A 23,128-nucleotide genomic window follows, 5' to 3' on the forward strand; every position below is an offset into this window, starting at 1 on the left:
AAAAGTCAACAGTTCTGGGCAAACAGGAAGCACAGACAGACTGACCGTGAGGGGCAGGAGTGGGAGAGACCATGTGACTCAAGAATAATGAGGAGCGGCCATACCCGCTCTGGTGCTGGGGAAGTGATGAGCCCCAGTGTGTGACAGCCAGCTTCCTTCCTCCAAAACCCAGTGTTCACTGAGGTCCATGCTTCCACCAAGTTCTTCCTGCATGCAGCCCTCAGATCAAAGGCCTGAAAGACAATAGAGAAGGGATGTGGATTACTACTGACGCCCTCCTGGGGACTGAAGCCTTCTTGGTTCAAAGTAACCCATTTCCAGTCCTCTCCATTATTTTGGCTGGCAAGTTTGTTGTGAAGATGTGGGTACGGCCGAGTGTGTGCTGCTAAAATCCCCAAATCACGCTCCTCTGACCGTTTGGTTAAGAAATGCTCTGGAAGCTGCCGTCATCACTGCTGGACCTTGGGCAAAGAACTTCCTTTTCACTTTCATGTATGTATTATAGACTCCTAGACTTTCAGGGAAAGAGATGGGGAGAGAGGGAGGGAGGAGAGAGGAGGCAGGGGAAGGAGAAAGATGGAGGGAGGGAAGGAAGAGGAGAGGAAGAGAGAATATAGTCATATATATACCTGAAAAACAGACCAAAAACCTTCAAATTAAAAGGCTGTAACTACCTATCAATATGTTGGACTTCTTTTTTCATAAATTTCTGCAGTTCCTTAGAAGCTTCAGTAATGAGGAAGAGCATTGCAAAAAATATTATGTTAAAGGGAAACTCCAGAACCACAAAGGACCCTGGAGACCAATTTTCCATTTCCATTTGCAAAGCCCAATAGGAAGGTTTGTGTCACAGGCCTCTTGGCTTTCATGAGAAGGTCCAACCATCACACTGGCTACCCAGAGAAGCATCCTGGAAGATAAACTGCATCTTGGTTGATGACAACTCATGGTCAGACTTTTCCGCACATTACAAAGCGATCTTCCAACCACTGTGCATGGAGCAGGGCATCAAATGAAAGTGGGTTTTGAATAATTGAACATGACTGAGTGACTCATCTGTGAATGTGGCAAGTGAGACCTCAGCGCGGCAGAAACCCTGAAGCCTAAATGGATGGGCACACTTGATGGTTTGCTGCAATCAGAGCAGCTGGCTCCATTTAGTCTCTAAACCTTGCAGAATGCAGCTCGGAGCTGCCCCGTGGGTCGCTGCACAGCCTGCAGGGCTGTAGACGGAGTGGATGGATTACTGCTTTTTTGATGTGGCCCTCCTGGGGGCTATACCAAGCAAAGTCTCCGATGAAGCACTGAGGGTGATAAAAATTGTTATGCACTCACCAGACAGCTCGCCAGACACCTGTGTTCAGCCGCAAGGTTTTAGTGCCTCGAGGTTTTAGAAGAGAATTCCAAACAAAAGTGAATATGACACGCTGACCTGCTAGACTTCAAAATCCAGATCTGAGCCTGCCTCTAGCACCAACTTTGAACAAATTCTTTTGTCCAGGCTAAATTTTTCCACTTTGACTGAAAGAACTCAGAATTGATGCTGTCAGAGGATGGTCCAGGCTTCCAAAGTTTGCAGGCTAGAACATTTTGTCTTTACATATGTGGTGGTTTGAATGAGAATGGCCCCATAGGCTCATATATTTAAAAGCTTGGTCCCCAGCTGGTGGAACTGTTTGGGAAGGATTTAGGAGGTATGGCCTTGTTGGAGGATGTAAGCCCATGCACCCCCAATCTCATCTCATTCTCACATTTGTGTGTGTGTGTGTGTGTGTGTGTGTGTGTGTGTGTGTGTGTGTATTCAGATGTAAGTTCTCAGCAACTCCTCCCTGCCTTCCTGCTGCCATGCTACCTGCCATGATTATCATGGACTCTATCTGGAACAAGAACCCCAATAAACTCTTTCATTTGTAAGTTGTCTTGGTCATGCTATCTCTTCATAGCAATAGAAAAGCAAGACACAAAGGCAATCTCTCTCCTATGTCAGCGGACTGCGGAAGCTGCATCATTTGTTCGTTGACTAAGCATGTAATAGATAGCCAACTGAGCTAAAGGTTACCTACTATTGAGCAAGAGACATTCTCTGTGCAAAACTAAAAATGTAAGCCAAGTTAGGTGACATAAGCCTGTCTCAGCACTTGGAAGGTGAAGACAGGGGAATCAAAGGTTCAAGGTCATTTTCAGCTACATAGAAAATTCCAGGCCAGCCTAGACTGCATGAGGTATCCCCTAAAACAAAACAAAACTAAAAACTAAAAATATGTTTCTGGAATAAATCCAATCCTAGGCCATATTCACAATGGTGCCATTTAATGACTCTGAAATAAATATATAACATTATGTCTTTATTGATCATTAAATAATATTAATAATACTAATAAATTCTGAAAAAGATTTTATTTACGATAGACTAGAAATTCCAAATCACTTTTTTATTAATCCGTGCAGTATCCTTGAGGAGCTGAAAACGCCAAGAGCTTGGTTTGACTTTTAATTGCTGATCAGAGAGTAGTGTTTACAATTGAGTCCTCATCCTTCTGCCCACGCCCCACTAATGTAGACAACCCTGATTTCCAGGGATTGGATTTGCAAGACACTGACTTCTGGATGTGTGGGCTTAGACTCGAACCCAGGAATTTAATTTTAGCCACCTGAACTTTTCTGGGTTCCTTTCTGTAGACCCCACTGACGTCTATGACACCTGAATGTCACACCTCAGCTTGGGAAAGCCAAGCATTAAATATGAAATGAAATTACATGACTCAAATATCATGAGGAAGGCTTTGGATTGGTCATATCTATTACTGAAACTTCAGCACTATCCCCTGAGTCCCAGAAAGCCCTAGGGTTACCCTTAAAAGTCTAGAACTTAGAAAATATTTTCCAGGCCTCTGTCTATATAAAACAGTTTATCCAGTGTTTTCCCTGAGTATTCACCCTCTTCCCAAGTAAAATTTCAAAGACTGGGCTAAAATTTAAGAAAGCCATAGGAATTTAGTGGCAAAAAAAAAAAAAATTGCTGTAGCTATGAGGACAGTCCTTGGCAGCATGGGACAGAGCATACAGTACTGTGTAAACTTGAAACTTAGCTGCCCTCTGAACAATTTCTTTGATAGAGATGAACCATCTGCACACATGGACACTGGGGGCTGAGATACCAGGATGCTGTGAGTACATACTTGCTGTTTAATAAATGTTGGTTGAGTAAATGAAGGATAAGTAATAATGACAAGTGAGTGAGGATCCCAGCCAGGCCTTACATCGTCTTAGACTTCCAAAGCAGACATGCTTATTTTGGTAAAGTGAGGTGAGCCAGGTGAGTAAAAGTGGTCTTCAGATGCATGGAAATTTAGCACTGTCACTCAATTCACTTGAAACTGACATCCTCTTCTCTTGTGTATGTGCCTCCTAAGCGAGGCATTCACCCAGCTACTCAGGCCAGAAGCCTGGTCAGCCTTCTTTGGCTGATCATGTGCACATCCAGCCAACCGCTGGCCTTCAGAGACTCCCTGAAGTAGAATCCATCCTCACTGGTTCTCACTCCCTACTGCACTCACTGCAGTGTGTCCTGGTCCTTCTCTCTTCTGTCCTGCTATAACTCCATCTACACTGGTTCTCACTGCCTCACTGCACTCACTGCAGTGTGTCCTGGTCCTTCTCCTGTCCTGCTATAACTCCGTCTACACTGGTTCTCACTGCCTCACTGCACTCACTGTAGTGTGTCCTGGTCCTCTCTTCTGTCCTGCTATAATTCCATCTACACTGGTTCTCACTGCCTCACTGCACTTATTGCAGTGTGTCCTGGTCCTTCTTTCCTCTGTCCTGCTATAACTCCATCTACACTGGTTCTCACTGCTTCACTGCACTCACTGCAGTGTGCCCTGGTCCTCTCTTCTATCCTGCTATAACTCCATCTACACTGGTTCTCACTGCCCCACTGTGCTCACTGCAGTGTGCCCTGGTCCTCTCTCCTGTCCTGCTATAACTCCATCTACACTGGTCCTCACTGCCCCACTGTACTCACTGCAGTGTGTCCTGGTTCTTCTCTCTTCTGTCCTGCTATAACTCCATCTACACTGGTTCTCACTGCCCCACTGCACTCACTGCAGTGTGTCCTGGTCCTTCTCTCCTCTGTCCTGCTGTAATTCCATCTACACTGGTCCTCACTGCCCCACTGTGCTCACTGCAGTGTGTCCTGGTCCTTCTCTCTTCTGTCCTGCTATAACTCCATCTACACTGGTTCTCACTGCCCCACTGCACTCACTGCAGTGTGTCCTGGTCCTTCTCTCCTCTGTCCTGCTGTAATTCCATCTACACTGGTTCTCACTGCCCCACTGTGCTCACTGCAGTGTGTCCTGGTCCTTCTCTCCTTTGTCCTGCTATAACTCCATCTACACTGGTTCTCACTGCCTCACTGCACTCACTGCAGTGTGTCCTGGTCCTTCTATCCTCTGTCCTGCTATAACTCCATCTACACTGGTTCTCACTGCCTCACTGCACTCACTGCAGTGTGTCCTGGTCCTTCTATCCTCTGTCCTGCTATAACTCCATCTACACTGGTTCTCACTGCCCCACTGCACTCACTGCAGTGTGTCCTGGTCCTTCTCTCCCCTGTCCTGCTACAACTCCATCTACACTGGTTCTCACTCCCTACTGCACTCACTGCAGTGTGTCCTGGTCCTTCTCTCCTTTGTCCTGCTATAACTCCATCTACACTGGTTCTCACTGCCCCACTGCACTCACTGCAGTGTGTCCTGGTCCTTCTCTCCTCTATTCTGTTATCTACACTTTTGCTGTAACAGTTGTTTCTGAAACCTATCTGATGATGTCACTCCTTAATTGAATCGATTCATTGCTCCTAGGAGAAAGAGAGGACTATTCAATGGTGCATGCAGGATCTGCCTGTGGCTGGGGTGTGCAACTCCTGAATAAGCTTCCTTCTTGGTCTTTTGAATCTTCAGTCATTCATAAAGCTTGAGCAGGATATTTTGGCTGCTCACCATCCTCAGCTTGCTAACTACAATTTACATTTCCCACCTCACTTTTGACCTGGTTGTGTGTTCCCAGAGTCTCCCACCAGCACCCATGCTTACTGTTTACAACACTGTATAACAACTCTACTGTCTCTGCAAGGTTTAGTATATTAGCTAAGAACAGAGATTGTACCTTGTTTGTGTTGGTATATTTACATTTTCACAGTGGCTATCACAGAGTAAACAACACAGGTTGAACAAATGAATGCACTTAGGAATGAATGAATGGGTGGTTGTATTTGGCACAAGCCTATCTTGGTTTAACAAGTCTCTTTGAAAAGTATGCTGTCAGCAACCTCACCCACATGCTCTGCCTTGGTGATTTCTCCACCTCACCATACCATACCTACCTTTGCTCTGCCTGGCCCTGACCCCCATCTAACTTAACTGGCTGAGATACTCCCACCCATAATCCCACTTCAGCGCATATCTTCCCATCTGCTTGACATGCCTGATACCTGTGACACCAACCTCCTAGTCACCAGGGCCATTTCTGCTGTTATGAACTTGACCTAGAAATACAACTCAGAAGACCTGCCTGTGCTTTGCTTATCTGCTCTGGCATCCTGTGATTCCATTTGTTAAAGAATTAGTAAACTACAAGTATCATGCTTGGAGAATCAGGTGGTGTATTCTGTGGCTAAGAGATTTAAATACCCATTGGTTCTAAGGAACGTAGACAGGACCATGGCAAGTAAGACTACTCATAACTTGAACTATAAATTAAAATATAAATGCATGCATATAAATTCACCCATACATTGGATAAATATTTATGTAATGCTCTTTTGTCCAAGCCACTGGACTAAACACTTGGAGTCAAGAAAGATAGATTTTTGTCCCTTTCTTCAAAAAGTTTTCAGAGTTGTTGGGAAAACATATCTGGACAGGTCAGTACAGAACAAAACATGGAGGTACACAGCAGGGAAGCAAGGATTTGCAAACAGGAAGATCTAGAAGTGGGAAGATGATCTGGTGGTCTTAGGCCCAGCCTTGCCTTCTTCATGGCTCCCTAGAAAAGCTGTTCAGCCTGAGCTGAAACCTCACTGGGGATACAGTGCTCCCCAGCTACCCCAGGATACAGTGCCCCCTTGCTCCCAGCTACCCCAGGATACAGTGCCCCCTTGCTCCCAGCTAACCCAGGATACAGTGCTCCCTTGCTCCCCAGATAACCCAGGATACAGTGCTCCCTTGCTCCCAGCTACTCCAAGGACACAGTGCTCTCTTGCTCCCCAGCTAAATCTGCTGCATCTAGGAACAGCTGACAAGCAATTCATATTTAGATTTTCAACAAGACTGTAATCCCCTGCAATCTGACTGTTCCAGTACCTCCTGGACCCTGTTCTGCCCTTCTAGGCTGTCTAAAGGTGAGATGGGCATCTCTCCACCAATAACAACATCTCACCCAGTTCTGGTGTTCTCCATGCTGTACACCTAGGCCTGATTCTTTGATGAGTCAGGGGTAGGAAGAGCATCGCACCTTTGGCACACGGTGACATCAGTTTATGTGGTCCCTCCCAGGAGCTAAATGGAACAGCCAGTTGAAGCAGGAAAGGAAAGTGACCACAGTACGGACCTGACCTCCTTGACTGCTGAGACCGCAATACCTGAAATCCAAGTTTAGATGCCAGAAAGTTGTAACTGACTGAGACCACAGTTGAATTGTGGGTACTTTCCTCTTTGGGCAGCCTCAAGGGTTTATTCTGATGAGTCTCAATGTCTAAACTTGGAAGACCCTTTTTCTTCTAGCTCAGAATAACCCAAAATGTAAATAAATAAAAAATAAATAAATCTAATTCTGTAGCATTTAAACTATGGAAAAACAGGTGAACATGTATTGTGAATAAACGGGTGGGAAGCACTTCAAAGGGCCGAACCCTCTCCCGTCTGAGATGCTCGGTGTCTGGGAGTTGAGCTGGCTATTCCCTGGGCTTCTTACTTGTTTCTGAGAATTCTCCCAACACCATAGAATGGGAAATTTTCAATAACTTGAAAAACATTATTTCAAACTAGCTTATCCAACCGGGTAGGATGTTTTCAAAGCTACAGTGTAATTTATTGATGTTAATATTTTAAGTATGCCAATAAATAATTTGTAACACTCTCCAAGGAGCTGTGATAACAAGCGTATTTTTAGGAAGCCTAATGAAGTTAAAAAGTTATGAAGTCCTCTGCTGACCTCAGGCTTTTCATCTCTAAAGCTAGTCCATGGAGGTCAAACCTGGAACCCTGTCCACCACAGGACCTTCCCATGCAGACTAGATCCTGGTCCCCTTGCTTTCCAGAACTCCTTGTGCTCTTCCGGCAGAGTCCTTTTCCGCTGGAGGATCAACCCTGCACACACATGCACCAGGTGATGTTCTCACACTGAGGTGACCTCCTCAGGACAAAGCCTTATCTTCTCTACCCTTCCATTCTCTCAGAGAGCACAATGACCAGGCAGGCTCAGTTGAAGCTTGTGGAGCAGAGGCAGGTGTACCACACTGTCAGCTGAGAAACTGCTCACATAACACAGTTAGCCCAGCAATCAGAGCGAAAGCTCTGCCACCAAATTCTACCACCCTGGCAGTTCAATGTCCAGATACAAACTGATAACAAAGAAAAGGGAAACGTATTTGAAGAAACTGGGGTTCTCAGCAGGTTTTCTTATTGTGTTGATCCCACATGAGAATCTCCCCTGAACTCAGTTTTTCCAATGTGTGAAGGAAGGCTTACAAAGCTTCTTCCATCTTGAACACAGTTTTGGGAAAACTCGATGCCAGCTAGAGGGTATGCAAAATAAAATAAAATAAAATAAAATAAGACCAAAGGAAAGCAGCTCATCTTAGCAGATTTGCTTATGACAGCGCAGTCTACTCAGCACTGAGTTTCAACTTGGCTGTTCAAGCTGTGGGGTGATGGATCTGTGGGAGGCAGGGTAAATGGTGGTTAACAGCAAGGATTTGGGGGATGGCTCTGAAGCTAAATCCCGGAGTCATCACTTACCAGCAGCAGTCTTGGGCAAGATAACCTAACTGAGCCTGATTTTTTTTTTTCTCATTTGTAACATGGGATCACAGCATATGCTCATCGGGTCATTATAGGACTCAAATGGGGAATGTCTATAACGTTCCCACTAGAAATGCTGACCACATTTTTTAAAAAATCAACTGCTATTGGTAGCCACTGCTCTTGGTTGTCATGGGTAACACTTAGAGGAAGGAGTATCTGGGTCCTTTTTGTCCCACAGGGAGTCAGTGAACTGGGAAGAGGCTTTGAAGGCTGCCATTTATCTCCATGGAAGGGCCGATGGCTAGAGTGCATTTCTCTGGAAGAAAAGCAATGGAAAAAGTGGGTAAGAGTGCAGCTGTGCCACGTTCCAGTTCTCGATGGGGAGAAGGAAAGCAATCCAGAGGGAGCAGCAGAGGTGAAGAGTGCCACAGGACTCCTGGGGCAGAGCCACAACCAGGACTAACTGGACATGGGGTGCTGGGAAACCACTGCAGGGGATTAACTGTCTTAGAAAAGGCACAGATCTGGGAGGCAGAGCCAGATGAGATAAACTGCCTCAGCTCTGATTACAATCCAAGAATAGAGTCTTGGCAGATCTTCCAGCATGAGGCTGTGGTTCCTACCCAGATCTTGACAGGCATATGTGAGTTGGAGGGAAACAAATAAGTTACCATCCAAACAGCACTATAAGGTACATAATAATTTTGAATTCTCTAATCGCTGTGTGCTTTAGCAAGCTTGGCTGAATAGAGCAGAATGCCACAAACTGAGTGGTTTATACCACAGCCGTCTACGTCTAGCTGTTCTGGAGGGTGAGGGATTCTAGAGCAAGGTGCCAACTGCCTGAGTCTATGCCACAGAGAAGCCTCTTTTCCACCTACTCCCTGTGTCCTCACAAGGTGGAGAGAGAGAAGGGAGCTTCTGCCTCTCCCTTTTCTTACAAGGACCCTTATTATCCTGACACCACACCCCATGACCTCACCCACTCCCAAAGGTCCCACCTCTAAATACCATCTCCTGGAGGACTAGATATTGACCATATAGATTTAAATTTGAAGGGAGACAAGCACTCAACTTGTGAGTACTCATTTTAAAAAGTAACACAGGTGAAATATTTTTGTTTTTCTATTTCCATGTATGTATATGTACATGGTGTGTGTGTGTGTGTGTGTGTGTGTGTGTGTTTGCATGCGGTGGGTGCATGTACACGTGTCTACCTGCACACAGAGGTCAATGGTTATCAGGAAAGCAGGGTCTCTCCACCAGATCCAGAGCTTGCAAGTGTGGCTCTCCTCTCTAGCTGCCTTGCTCTAAGAGTCCCCTATCTCTGTGTGAGAGGCTGGAGTTACAAGCAGGCTGCCACACCCACTCATCTTTTATGTGTTCTGGAGATGCAGACTCTGGTCCTCATACTTCCACAACCAACACTCTCACCACTAAGCAATCTCCCCAGCCCCATAATTGTAGTTAATTAATAATTTTAGTTAATACATTTTATTTAATCTACATAGTCAAAATAGTGTTTTTATATGTGATCAATATAAGACATTATTAATATAAATGTCAGGTTGTCTATCACACAAGATTTGAAGTCCAATGTATATTTTCATATTACACTGGAGTAAATAATGTTTCAAGGGTTGACGAGCTACACAAAAGCAAAATACAACACCAAGGGCAAAATGAACATCATCTCTCTGCTCTTTTCAGCTGACACGGCCTTTGAGAAGTCTAGATTCTTGCAGTCAGAACAGGATTTTGGAGATGTCTGGGATGCAGGGGTAACCCCATCTTCCTGCCAGGCTTCCCTCAGCATCTTATTCCACTCTGGGAAGTTCCACACTCCACTGAGATCCGTCCTCTAGGACACACTGGAGACTGACTTAAGGCGTGGCTTGGACAGGCTGTTCGTGTTGTATGCTCTATCTACTCTCCACAGCAAGGAAGCACACCTCTCAGCTCACTTCCTTCAGGCACACGGTGGCTTTGTTTCCCTACTCCTGCTCCCCACCTTCCCCTGGCCCTGTCAGTCATAGGGACACACACCTTCACAAACAAATAGACATGCCGATAGTCATCTGGTGTGGAAAATCTCACCCTACCGTAGGTGGACCACTGGGAGGTAAGCCAAGCAGCTGTGTCAAGAATACTCGCTCAGGATGGAAAAGGCATCAGGAGAGATGCACAGAGTGGAGCAGAGGAGGGAAGAGCTACCCACACTGGCCTTCCAGTCCCACCGTGGGTTTCCTGAAGCAGGAGCACTGGGTGGGGAGTAAGCCAGGCAGAGTTCTCCAACCTCCTGCCCAGACCAGGCCTCCAACCATTTCATTCAAATAGTGGCTCCCAGATAAAAGATGTTTGAAGACTTCCTTTGTGAGGCACTCAGAACAACAGACTCTTACTGATGCCAATCACAGCTTGGGAACAGCTGTCCGGCCATTAGTGATTTTTGGTGTGGTTTCTCAGGGTCATGGCTGGGATGGGTTCTTTGCATCTTCTTATGTGGAGGAAGCTAATATCCCTTCTTTGGTGAAGAAAGGCTTGCCCCAGAAGTGAAGATTTGTGCACAAATTAGGTGCAGTTTGACCACCACACCTCCCCTTGTGATTATTTTGTACAGTTTCCTGTCAGCACAACAGAGAAGTGAGATCCAGCTCACTCTGAATTGTGTTACCAAATCTCTCTATGCTGAGACTGCCTCACCATGGCAGCCTTCTGGGGACCCTGAGATGCCTCTCATTCCCTGCAGCAGAAGTTCTCATCTTCTGCTGTGCATCAGAACTTTCCAGGGGACTTTTAACGTATGCTAATGTACTGAATTCAGAGCAGAATATGGAACTTCTGGGGGTGGTCCCCAGGCTTCCATGGCTCCCAAAAGCTCCCCAAGCTATTCTAATATGGAGGAATCGAGGTACAGAATAAGCCCCCTACAGGCTTAGGTTTTAAGCATTCTTTTCCATTATAAAAGAAATGCACATAAAATGTTTGTTTCTTGGCTTTGAAGAACACATAGGTAGTGAGTGTGATCCAGAGGAGAAATCTCACTCGTCAGTGGCATCCCAACAGTTCCTCCCCAGATGTAACTGTTATTGTTTCTTGATTTCATTTCCAATAATTACCTTTGCATATGCAGATGTAATATGAGGATGCATACATAACATCGATAATAACACTCACCATAAAGCGGAGATAAAGCACTGTGCTCTTATAGCTGAAATAAACTATTTGTCAAAAAACATTGATGTAAAGCTAGGCATAGTATCACATACTTTTAATCCCAGCACTTAGGAGGCAAAGAACTGTGAGTTCAAGGCCAGCCTGGTCTATATAGTGAGACTCTGACTTAAAAAAATAAAATGTAAAAATAACATGCCAAATCAGTGGGGGAGGGCTACATTGATAAACCTACCCCACAGCATGCAGTTACAGATCAGGTGGTTCTTAGATGTGTATGTGCAGTCTCTCCTAATTAAAATAATGGGAATGTGTGGATAGCCCTCAAAATACAGTTAACAAAATACAAGTTATACTGCAGAACTGCACAGCCATTAAAGCAAATTAGCACTGTAAGACTCTAAGAACTGGCTGAAAATCATGCTGATTTGTAAATTATAAAGCAGTTTATGAATAGAGTCCAATTATGAAAGAAAGGCACACACATACTTAAAATCACACAGAGGAAGGGCTAGGACAAACGCAGACTTTGAGTGGAGACACTCACGGGGAAGGAAGTGAAATTTCATACAAGGTTGTTCTTTTTTAAGACTTTCCTTATTCACCGAGGCAGGCCTCAGACTTTCAGGGGTCCTCCCACCTCAGCCGTCCAAGTGCTAGGGTTACAGGCTTGTGCCACCAAACCCTGCCCAGCTTCCTTTTGACAAAGTGCAAAACTAACACCATGAAGGAGGTTTAGCCTTTAAAAATTAAAATGGTGCTTGGTCATTTTAACAAATGTACACCCTCCCTCCAAACTAACTTTGATTTAACCTAGCACTTCATAAAAACCAATGCAAAGTAAATCAAACATGCAAATGCAATATGTAAAGCTACAACTCTTTTAGAAAAAATAAAGGAGAGTCTTCAAAAATTATGGTTAGGTAAAAGATTAAAACTATCAATAAGAGCATAATGCAGCAAAGGGAAATTTGAGAGGCTGGGATGTGACGTATTTGAGAGGTACTTGATAAAATCATATGAAAACATTGATAAATTGAACTTTATTAAAATTAAGTATTTGTTCTACAAAAGGTTATAGACTTGGGGAACATATCTGCAAATATATGGTAAAGGGCTTGTTTCTAGACTATGTATGTATGTATATGCAGTAAAGTTTTTGCCAATTTTTAAATAGGCAAACTACACAAATACACATGTCGCCGAAAGTACAGACTGACAGCAAATAACCACATTAAAACCCGCTACGGGAGCACAGAGTAACCCGCAGTAGAGCTCATGACCCATCGTCAGAACGAGTCAAATAAGAAACAGTTAAAATGCAAATGCTGGCGAAGAGACAGACAAATTCCACTGTCACACACGGCTACTGGCAATATCATAACCCCTTCTCCCGAAAACTAGTTCGGCGTCTCAGCGTCTCATGGGAGTCAGACACAGCATCTTCATCATTTATGACAGAAGTGGACATTTCCCTTCGTGAAGACCTTGTACGTGATGCTAATGGCAGCTTTACCTGATGTTAGGGTTTGTATGTGAAGTGTCTCCAGAGGCTCAGGTTCCCAGGTGATGGAGCTGTTTTAGAAGATTGTGGGACCTTTAGGAGGGGTGAGTCTCACCGGGGGAAGTGGCTCCCTGTGGAAAGGCTTCGGGATTTTATAGTCCCACCCACTTCCTGTCTCCTCTCTGCTTCTTGACTGCAGATGTGATGTGACCACTGCTTCAAGCCTGTATCACACCTTCCCTGCCATGATGGACTGCATCTCTCAAACAGTAACCCAAATTGCTTTGTGTTGCATATTTGGTTGAACCAATGAGAAAAGTAACTAATGCATTTGTAATAAAGAAAAGATAGAAACAGCTTTAATCTTCTCCAACGGGCAGGATGCCAAATAGCCAGCCTACTGCAGTATATCTATGCTATGCAGTGCCACTCCCTAATGAGAAAGAATCAGCAGTGATGTTTGCAAAAATCTGGGGGTCCTCGAGGTTACATTCCAACACCACATGAATTCCTCCACAGCACACTTTCCAAACAGCATGATCTATACACAATGGCTTCAAGGGGCTGGAAACAGGAGGAGGCGGTGGAAACAGGTCTGCAGTTATGACGTGGCTTTGTATCTTATTGAGGTGGTAATCACATGAAGCTCATGAGATAAAATTGCACACGATTACACACACACACACACACACACACACACACACACACACACATACACACACACACACTGGAGTGCTGTGGACTGTACCAGCATCAGTGACCCAGTTCTGCTACAGCACTGCACTTATGCAGAAGGTGAAATCTGAGTGAGGCTTGGTGAAGTAGACCACAGACTTGTGGGTCTATCAATGTTTCATAAGAAAAGATGTAAAATACATGAGCCAGCCATTCTGTCATGGTCAGAATGTCTGCATCATGCTTCATCTAGAACTCTTGCATGACTGGCCTAATGAGACCTGCTTCCCAAGAATTAATCAATAAATTAAATTTTCATAGGTTAAAATTTGTTATTCACAAGGTATAAAAAAAGGCAGGTGACTTGAACATTTACCGCCTGCTTTCCAGAGTGATGTTATTCTTACTGACTGTCTTACCAAAGTGGAAGCTGTAAGCTGGCAAACTGAAATTTTTTGGAGCACCCTGGGCTCACGATCCCTGTAAAGTCACCCAGCCTCACTGTCTCCTTAAATAGAATTGTGTGCATGTGTGCATGGATATTTGCGTGTGTGCATGTGAAGGACAGGGGTTGATGGTGGGTGTCTTCCTAATCTATCTCCACTATATTTCTTGAGACAGAGTCTCTCACTGAACCCAGAGCTCACTGATTCATCGAGACTGGTTGACTGGTGAGCCTCAGGGATCCTTCTGCCTTCACACCCCCAGATCTGGTTTTACAGGCATGCTTTTATGTGGGTACTGGGGTTTGAAATTAGGTCCTCATGGTGTGAGTTCTTTACAAATGAAACCACCTCCTTAAAATAGGCCCAGAATTTTAAAAACAATAGTGGCTCGAATGTGTGGAGCTTCAAACTACTCAACTATCAGCTACACAGGTAAGAAGAGGGTTAGAAGATGACTCATAAGAAGTCAAAAACACAAGGCCTCACATTGCCCAGCAAGCCTTGGTAACCTTTGGACATGCATTTGGGACGGTAAGAGGAAAAATCTGGGTATGAGGATAGATAGTCACAAGGCAAGTATTCAGTTGAATGTAAATATCAACTAGGAGGCTCCTCTTGGGCACTGTGACTGTGACCGACTGAAGCCCTGGATGTGTCCGAGATACTGTGGCTTTGGAGTGGTGGCGCCACTCCGACATTCCATACCGACATGATCACTCCCACAGTTAGCTGAAGTTTGCTTATGTAACATGTATGTGTGGGGAGCTGTATGACTGTTATCTGACAAGCATCGTCTTACTTAATCTTCACAGAATCATAGTGCAATGACATCACCATCAAGACTTGAAAGATGAGGGAACTAAGGAAAGAAATGTCTCCATACTGTCGTGGGTCAGCCAACTAGAAATATCAGAACCTTGACTCTAACTGCAGTCAATCTGATTTCAAGCAAGATGGCGTCAAAAGGGCAGGCAAGACAGAGCTTCTGTGATCTCTTCATAAAGAGACTTGGGTGTGAAGGAGATGGCAGGAGATGCTGCGAACGTGTGTAAGTGTGACAGGGAGCTTCCCCGATGATTTTATTCTAGTGATAAGACTTGTTAGTGGGCTGGACAGATGGCTTGGTGGTTAAGAGCACTGGCTACTATTACAGAACACCCAGGTTTGACTCAGCACCCACATGGTGGCTCAAACCATCTGTAACTCCAGTTCCAGAGGATCTGACCTCCAAGGGCCCCAGACAGGCACCTGTTGCACATACATACATGCAGACAAAACATTTGTGCACATAAAAGAAAGACTTGTTAGCAAAGTTATTGAGTTTCTCATACTTTTGTTAAACAGGAATTGTTGACTTAGTGAAAATTTCCTACAAAAATAAATACAAATAATGACCTTGAGTTTTTTAACCCAGGATATCATGGGATGCGTCTTTCTGAGCCTTACACCAGCTCAGGGCCTCTACCCAGGCTGGTGTCTGAGTAAACGAGGCTCCCACTCCAGTCAAGTCATCTAGTGCTGCATACATCCACCCCCAAGCTTCGACAACACAAGTTGTTATCTCCCGGGGTTCTGTGGGTGGCTGGGCTGCGCAGGGAGGTTCTCAGTCCTACTCTGGGAGTTCCCCACACAGCAGTCTTCTGACAGCAGTGGCTCTGAAGTCACCTAAAGGCTCCTGTCCCTACCTAGCTGGATGAATGGCAAATCCCAGATCTCCTCAGCTTCTTCACCACAGCCTTTCCACTCATGTGGGAAATGTGGGCTTCGACACCCCATGATGGTCCAAGAGCAGCTCATACCAGCTTGTACCAGCTCATAAGAGCTGATCTCTGTACCCTCCACCTGTGCTTGGGATACCACTTGGGCAGCTTGAAATGGCCACCCAGGGGGTGTTGGCACCATCAAAACTGGCCAACACAAAATTCAAGCTGATTGTTCATTTCCCAGAGGCCAGTTGAGCAGCACGTGACTTTTCATGGTGGCTGACTTCCCCAAGTGAGGGGTAGACAAGTGCAGACAGAAGCTGCAAACCTTCTGAGCTCTGGTTGTCCCTGAATGTCACTGTCTTCTTTTTTGTTGGCCAAGCAGCTCCCCACGGCTGGCTCAGGTTCAAATGAGAAAAAAATGGCCATCCATCTTTCATGGAAAAAGCAGCCGAGAACCCACTCAGAGAAGACATCCAGATCTTTAATCAATAAATGAGTGAATGAGCTCGCCTTAAAGCATTAACATGGTTATCCTTAAGTCACTCAGAAAGCACAAATCCTTCTGGAAGATCTTACTTCAATATCAGAGAATCCTGTATGTGTTTAAAATTTCTAAGGATTCGGAACATAAAAGAGCTAGACACGAATGTTTCCCTCTGTCAGCAGGTACACTCTGGCACCAGCTCATGCAAGGCCCTTCTTACATGCTCAGTGGCTTCTGTGTCCGTTACAGTTTCTGGTTGCTTGCTGTCTCAATGTTCTGTGCTATTTATCAGGCCCGGCCAAAGTGTTCCTCTGTGCTTGTTGCTGTGCCTCCTTCCTGTTGTGCCAAGTACAGGTAAATCCCCCACCTCTTTCCCTCCCTCCCTCTCTCTCTCTCTCTCTCCCTCTCCCTCTCCCTCTCCCTCTCCCTCTCCCTCTCCCTCCCCCCCCCCTCTCTCTCTCTCATACACGCACACAGTATGTCACAGTGAGAGATCACAAACCTTCAGAGAAAAGGAATAGAGAAACGTAGCTAGCAGTCCTTAACTGCCCAGTGTGGCCAAGACCAGGCCAAGAAGTGCACGAGCCCAGCCCGGTGGCATAGGCCTGCAACCCCAGCGACTTGGGAAGCTGATACTGGAGGATGCTATGTGGACTACAGTAAGTTCAAATCCAGTTTGGGCAACCTAATGAGACCCTGCCCCAAAATAAAAAGCAATCCCAGCACTCAGGACACGGAGGCAGAAAGCTCTCTGTGAGCTTGAGGCCAGTCTGGAAGGCATAATAAACACCAGGGCAGGCAGAGTTACATAGAAAATCTTGTTTCAAAACATAAAACAATAATTTTAAAGAGCCAGTCTTGGTGTCCTTCAAGATTGTGCCAAGTCCTTGTGTGAGAGAGTCCTATGTCAAGGTAAAAGGTCTGCCCGTCCAGTATTCCCTGAATAGCTGATAGCTTAGCTTTGTTCCCCAGACTCCATTCGTTATCTGCAGGCGTCTCTGTGATAATCTAGATGCTTTTCTCAAACCTTCCAAAGGTGGTAAGACCTCTGAGTCAATCAGTGACAGTGTAACTCAGAGATAGTGCTGCAGGGAGGGTCCTTGGAGTCACAGGGACACACACACACACACACACACACACACCACACACACACACACACACACACACACACACACACACACACACCTCATGCCCATTTCCTTAGAAGAACTTGCACAGACAGGCATTTGGATGTGTTTGCTCATTTCTACCATGCATGCAGCAACACAGCCGTTGTTTACTCAGGTACCTGCGTGTCAGGGCAGGGATCCTGGGCCCCTTTGTCTCCTGCTACATGCCTGGGGAAGAAGGAAGGCGGTCAAGCCAGCTAAAGAACAAACCGGGGCTTGCCACAGAGCTGCTGTCCTTCTGTACCCCAACTCTGCAAGAGTTGACTCAAGCCAGTGGTCAAAAAGGCAAAGGAATATGGAGGCCGCCAGCCCAACACGGGTCACTTCTAGCTCCCTCATCAATTAAATCACAACTTGTAAGAGAGGCACCTGAATCAAGCCCCAGTCTCGGCACCCTTTCCACTATGAGGCTCAGAGTTGAGTCACCCAGTGTCTGCTGCACCACAGGTGAGGACCAAGGACCTCCCTTCCCCCATCCAAGCCAGTGTCTCCTGACCTCACTCCAGTATCCCCAGGATGCCCTCCAAAGTCCCTGAACCCAATGTCCCTGAGTGGAAACTTACTAAAGGAAAATGTGCTTACCTGAGAGAAGGTTCTGGTGCCCAGCCGTGGGAAAAAAAACCCTAAGTTCTAACAGCAGGGACAGGGACTCACAGTAAGTCAGCTCAGTTTTAAAAGGAGAAAGGTGACTTCATCCCTGGTGCCGTGGAGTTTAAAAAGAGCAACGAGTACTCCCTGACCGAGCCAATTCTGCCTCATCCGTGGTGACTCCATCCAGAGCCACAGTCATTGCCCAGACATGCTCAGCCCGCACAAGGTGGAGCGCTGGAATCCCTGCTCTGTTGTTTCCAAGCCTCTCCAAGTCCTGAAGCACCAATCAGTAGCCTCCGCCTCCCTGCAGGGGCACAGGAGGAAAGCCAGGCCCGCACTTCGTGAGCCATGTCATTATCTCCCAAGAATCCAGCTCTAAAAAACCAGCACTCTAGGGAAAGAAAACAGGTAGTTAGCCATCTGAGAGGCAATAATCCCTGGGAAAGTGGTGGGGAGGAGGGAGGAGGGAGGGCATCCCGTCAGGGGGAGGGCGGTAAGAAGTTTGTAACAATCGCCTTGCTGAGGCGTTCTCAGAGCTCCTGGACGTGAGGGCACACAAAGGGGCCAAGCATTCACTCCAGCAAAGAGGCCTGTCTAACGGAGGTGGCTGCCTTTCATTTTCTCTTACTCCTCCAACTGTGTGTGGGGCCATTTGTCATATTGACAAACCAGTCCTGGATGTGTCCACATTCTCCCAGAGGGGAAAGGACATTGACATAAGGACGTTTTGGTTTTGTGTGTTCAATAGAGACCGTAGCAATCGGGTTTCTGACATGGGAGTCAGGTCATGTTGAGCTGTTACTCAGTGGTCCAGGAACCACCTCTTGACGCCAACCCCATGGTCTAGCTGGGGTGCTGAGTGGTGATGGCTGCTCCCCACTCTTGGAAGCAGAACAGAGGATTGAGCTGAGCAGCTGACTGCCTCTTTGCCCATACCTCCATGGCACGGGCATTTGAGGGGAATCTAGGGCACTGGACATGTATTTGATTTCTTGCTAAGCTATTCTGAGGCTTTGCTATCTCTCTGTGCCAAATTTCACTGTAGAGAAAATAAAACAAGAAACTATCCCTATCTAATCAAATATTGTATTAGAATTTAACAGTAGAAGTGGGAGTTTGAACTCTGACTAGGAAGGGACTTGGAAGGCTTCTGTTCAGGGTGCAGAATTATCTTATTAATTAATTATCATTAATCAAACAGAAGAGAGGTGGAGTTTTATCAATGGTAAGATCAATGAGGCAGGAACCATTTTATCCAATTCATCATAGTGTCCTCAAAGTTTAGATTAGAGAGAGGCACACAGTCAGTGTCCAATAGAGGATACGTGGCATCAGCCTGGCCCTGTCCACGTTTCTTGAATAGACCTGCTAGCACAGTTTGAAGTCACCATCTTGTCAGTAAGGCTGTTCTAGGGGATGACACCAGTTTTGTGGGATATAGGAGACCTTGGTCCTCAGTGTTGTCTCAGCTCTCAGGTTCCCTACCAAAGTCACAGTGGATTAAAGAAGTCAGTTTCTGGACACAGGACCTCCTTTCAGACCTCATCTCCTGGCACTCACGTCTTTTCCCCTGAACCAGGACATCATCCATGAGGGCAGAGAACCTGCCAGTTGCCTTTGTGGTCAACATTGTATTAAAATTTTCAAACATGGAGGAAGGGTGAGCTGGCCCTACAGTGAGCATGCGCGGACTTGCGCTGAGTCGTTTCAGTGATCACTACTATTCTGCTCTGCTCCTTTGTGGCTCCTAAATGTCTCAAACATTTCCCTTTTGACGCTTATGAATGAAATTATTTTTAAGTTGTAATTTTCTAGTTCTTGCATAAAAATACAAATGACCAGCATGCTAATCTTGAGTCCTGTAACTTTTGCTAAATTCATGTAAAGAATGTCTGTGTGTGCAATCACGTCATCTGAGGTTTATTTATGTCTTTCAGAATGACAAGTCTCATATTGATTTATTTTTCTTATTTAACAGCTCAGGTTCTTCTGCCAAATATTGGAAAAACAGTGTGATAGTTGGTGTCCTTGCCTTGCCCCCAATTTTAGGGAAAAAATACTCACTATTTGACAAGCATGATGTGGGTTGAAGGTCTTTTGTAAGTAATTTGCCAAAATTGAGGCTGCTGTCTTCTGCTTCACGCTTGCTATACGTTTTTATTGCAAATGGGCACTGAACTTCACTGAACTTATAAGATGACTATTTGATTTTCTACCCTTACTCTATAAGGTTACTAAAATTAGTGTTTGAATATAAAACCTCTAAATTCTAATGTTGATACTCTGTATTTTCTTTCCCCTTCTTCTTGACTGGTCGTCCAAAGATCTATTTTATGAACATTTTAAAGCTCTAATTGTTAGGTTGGATGTAGTCTCAGCACTAAAGAAACTGAGACAGAAGAATTACAAGTTCACAGAGAACTTGAGCTATCCTGGAAGAACTGACCTCAAACAAACAAACAAAACCCAGCCTTTACCTTAGTGATTGAAAATGCACATAGTTTCTTCCTTCCGCTTACTTTGGATTTATGTTGCCTGACTTTCTCCTTTTAGAAGGTTCTTAAGACGATGTCTTAAGTCTTTGGTTTCACATTCTTCTATTATAGTTTATTTTGAAGCTAAAGATGTCCTCTAACTAATCCTTGCTTTAACTGAAGTCCCAAATTTCAAACTGTTATATTTCGCTCTTCTGTATAAAATGTTTCTGAGTCTACTTGTTTCTTTTCCTTACAATGGGTTGTTTAGAGACGTTATTTAATTCCTGATTTTTCCTAATATCTTACTGATTTATTTTTTCTTTTCTTTCTTTCTTTCCTTCTTTCCTTCTTTCTTTCTTTCTTTCTTTCTTTCTTTCTTTCTTTCTTTCTTTCTTTCTTTCTTTCTTTCTTTCTTTCTTTCTTTCTTTCTTTCTTTTTGTTTGTTTTGTAGACCAGGCTGGCCTTGAACTCACAGAGATCAGCCTGCCTCAGCCTCCCAAGTGCTGGGATTAAAGGCATGCGCCACCACTGCCCAGCATTCTTTTCGATTTCTAATGTAATCCCACATGGTCAGAGGACTTATTCTGCATGATGTCAAGCCTGGTAGCTGCATGGCTAAGACATTCTGTCATGGTGCACAGACCATGTGGACTTGTACAGAGTGTATATTTTACTGAATGCTGTCCTATAACTATCATAGGTCAAGGTGATTGATAAATGTGTTAGTTTCTGAAGGCTGTCCTAACTATATGGTCCAAATTGACTTAAATTACACAAATTAATAGTCTCATGATTCTGGGTGCTAAAATCCAGCCGTCAGCAGGAGCATGACCCAGGAAATTCTTCTTTGCCACCTCCTAGCCTCTTGTCATAATGGGCATCCTTGTCCTACCTTGGCTGGTAGGCCTCTGCCTATGGCTTGCATGGATTTCTCTCTATATGTCTCTACATTAGCTCCCTCCACCCCCAACCTGTGTCTGTGTCCACATTTCTTTTTACAAGAATTCAGCTTCAGGATCTGTCCCAAAGACATATTGTGACTCGTTGTTTAAATCTGTAAAGATTCTGTTTCTAATAAAATTACATCCTGAGTACTGGAAATGGTAGTTAATCTTCACTCTTACTTGACAGGATTTTCTATCAAGCTAGGAGACACACCTCTGGCCACATCTGTGGACCATTTCCAAAAGATTGACCCTGGAAATGGGCAGGACCCCCAAGGGATCCCAGCTGTGTGAGAATGAGAACTGAGCAGTGCATTCACGTCTCTGCTTCCTGACTGGGGCGCAATGTGACTGACTGCTGCTGACAGGCTTTCCCAGCACAGCAGGCTGTACCCCAAACGGGGAGCCAACGCAAACACCCCCTTCCTGGAGCTGCTTTGTCAGGTATTTGGACACAGCAGCTGAAAAAGTCATGAGCAAGATTCCATTCCTTTTAGGGGTCCACAATTTCAACCAATAATAAGATCGTTGTTCAAGCTTGTACCAAGACTGGATCTCTGTTAAGTTCTAGTGTATTGTTCTGTGAGTTGACAGGGCTATGGAATTAAGATCTCATCTGTGGTTGTAGCAATATCAATTTTTTTTTAATTCTATGATGTTGTGCTTTGTTTATTTTGAACCCATTATTGAGTACTTGGAAATTTCTGATTATTTACTAATGTATCAACCTTTCATCATCATAAATGTCCTCAATTTTCTTGTAAAATACTTTATCCTAAATTCTACGTCATCTGTTATTAACATTGTGTCATAAGCTTACAGTTCACATAGTACTGATTCTCTATTCACTCTCAGATAATCATTGATTTTATATTTAAAATAAATTTCTTCACTTGAAAGACTGAGAAGCAAATTCAAGAGAATTTCTTATAGATAACAGACAGTAGATATGCCTCTGTGCCTTTTTAAATCCACCTTCACATTGTCCTTTTGTTGGCCTGTTTAATCCACTAACATTTAGTGTATTATCTATCTGGTTCTGCTTTACAGAACTCTAAGCCCAGGTTCCTGACTTCCCTCCTTTTCTGTGGGAATGCTGCTTTAACTCTTCACTTAACTTGAGAATTTGAGAATATTGTCTTCAACCAGAGAAGTGTCTATGAGCATGTCCTGTCTGTTTGGAAACAAAGTGAATTGGGCATCAACATCTATATTCACCCTGTTGACCTATTTGTCCAGGGGAGCTGGCCAGGAAAGCGTACAACATGGTTCTTGTGTTTTAAACAAGGTATTTATATAGTCCAGGATAGCCTAAACTCAATACATAACCAAAGATGGCCTTGAACTCCTGATCCCCCTGCCTCCACCTCCCAAGTGCTGGGATTAAATGAAAGCACCACTGAGCTGGTTGGTTTTGGTTTTTTGGTGTGTGTGTGTGTGTGTGTGTGTGTGTGTGTGTGTGTGTGTGTGTGTGGTTTTGTTTGTTTATTTGTTTAATGTAGCATAGTTCTTGATCCAAGCCACACAGTGGACCTCCTCATGGTATTTGTGAAATATTTGTTCTTAGGCACAACCCAGGACAATTAATTCAGAATTGCCAGGGAGCTAATGCCTAAGCAATGTTTTTCTTTTAAAAATGTCGTGTGTGTAGCCGGGCGATGGTGGCGCACGCCTTTAATCCCAGCACTCGGGAGGCAGAGGCAGGCGGATCTCTGTGAGTTCGAGGCCAGCCTGGTCTCCAAAGTGAGTTCCAGGAAAGGCGCAAAGCTACACAGAGAAACCCTGTCTCGAAAAACCAAAAAAAAAAAAAAAAAAATGTCGTGTGTGTGTGTGTGTGTGTGTGTGTGTGTGTGTGTGTGTGATGCACACCACGGCACATGATGGAGGTCAGAGGACAGCTTGTAAGAGTTGATTCTCCTCTTCTCCTATGTGGG

General features: G+C 44.8%; 1 protein-coding gene across 2 annotated transcripts in view; it reads right to left on the reverse strand.

Annotated features, from left to right (window-relative positions):
• Positions 1-17,947, reverse strand: part of Amotl1 (angiomotin like 1) — a 127,033-nt gene extending 109,086 nt beyond the window's left edge. The window contains exons 1-2 of one of the 2 annotated variants that reach the window (XM_006990515.4): positions 17,765-17,947; positions 105-233 (exon numbers count right to left, since the gene is read on the reverse strand). In XM_006990515.4, coding sequence (XP_006990577.1) covers positions 105-213 — 109 coding nt within the window. In that variant the 5' untranslated portion in view covers positions 214-233; positions 17,765-17,947. The other variant, XM_076575677.1, reaches the window with a different exon arrangement.
• Positions 17,948-23,128: the final 5,181 nt, after the last annotated feature.

The sequence above is a fragment of the Peromyscus maniculatus genome, chromosome 7, assembly GCF_049852395.1.
Source record: "Peromyscus maniculatus bairdii isolate BWxNUB_F1_BW_parent chromosome 7, HU_Pman_BW_mat_3.1, whole genome shotgun sequence".
Lineage (NCBI taxonomy): Eukaryota > Metazoa > Chordata > Mammalia > Rodentia > Cricetidae > Peromyscus > Peromyscus maniculatus.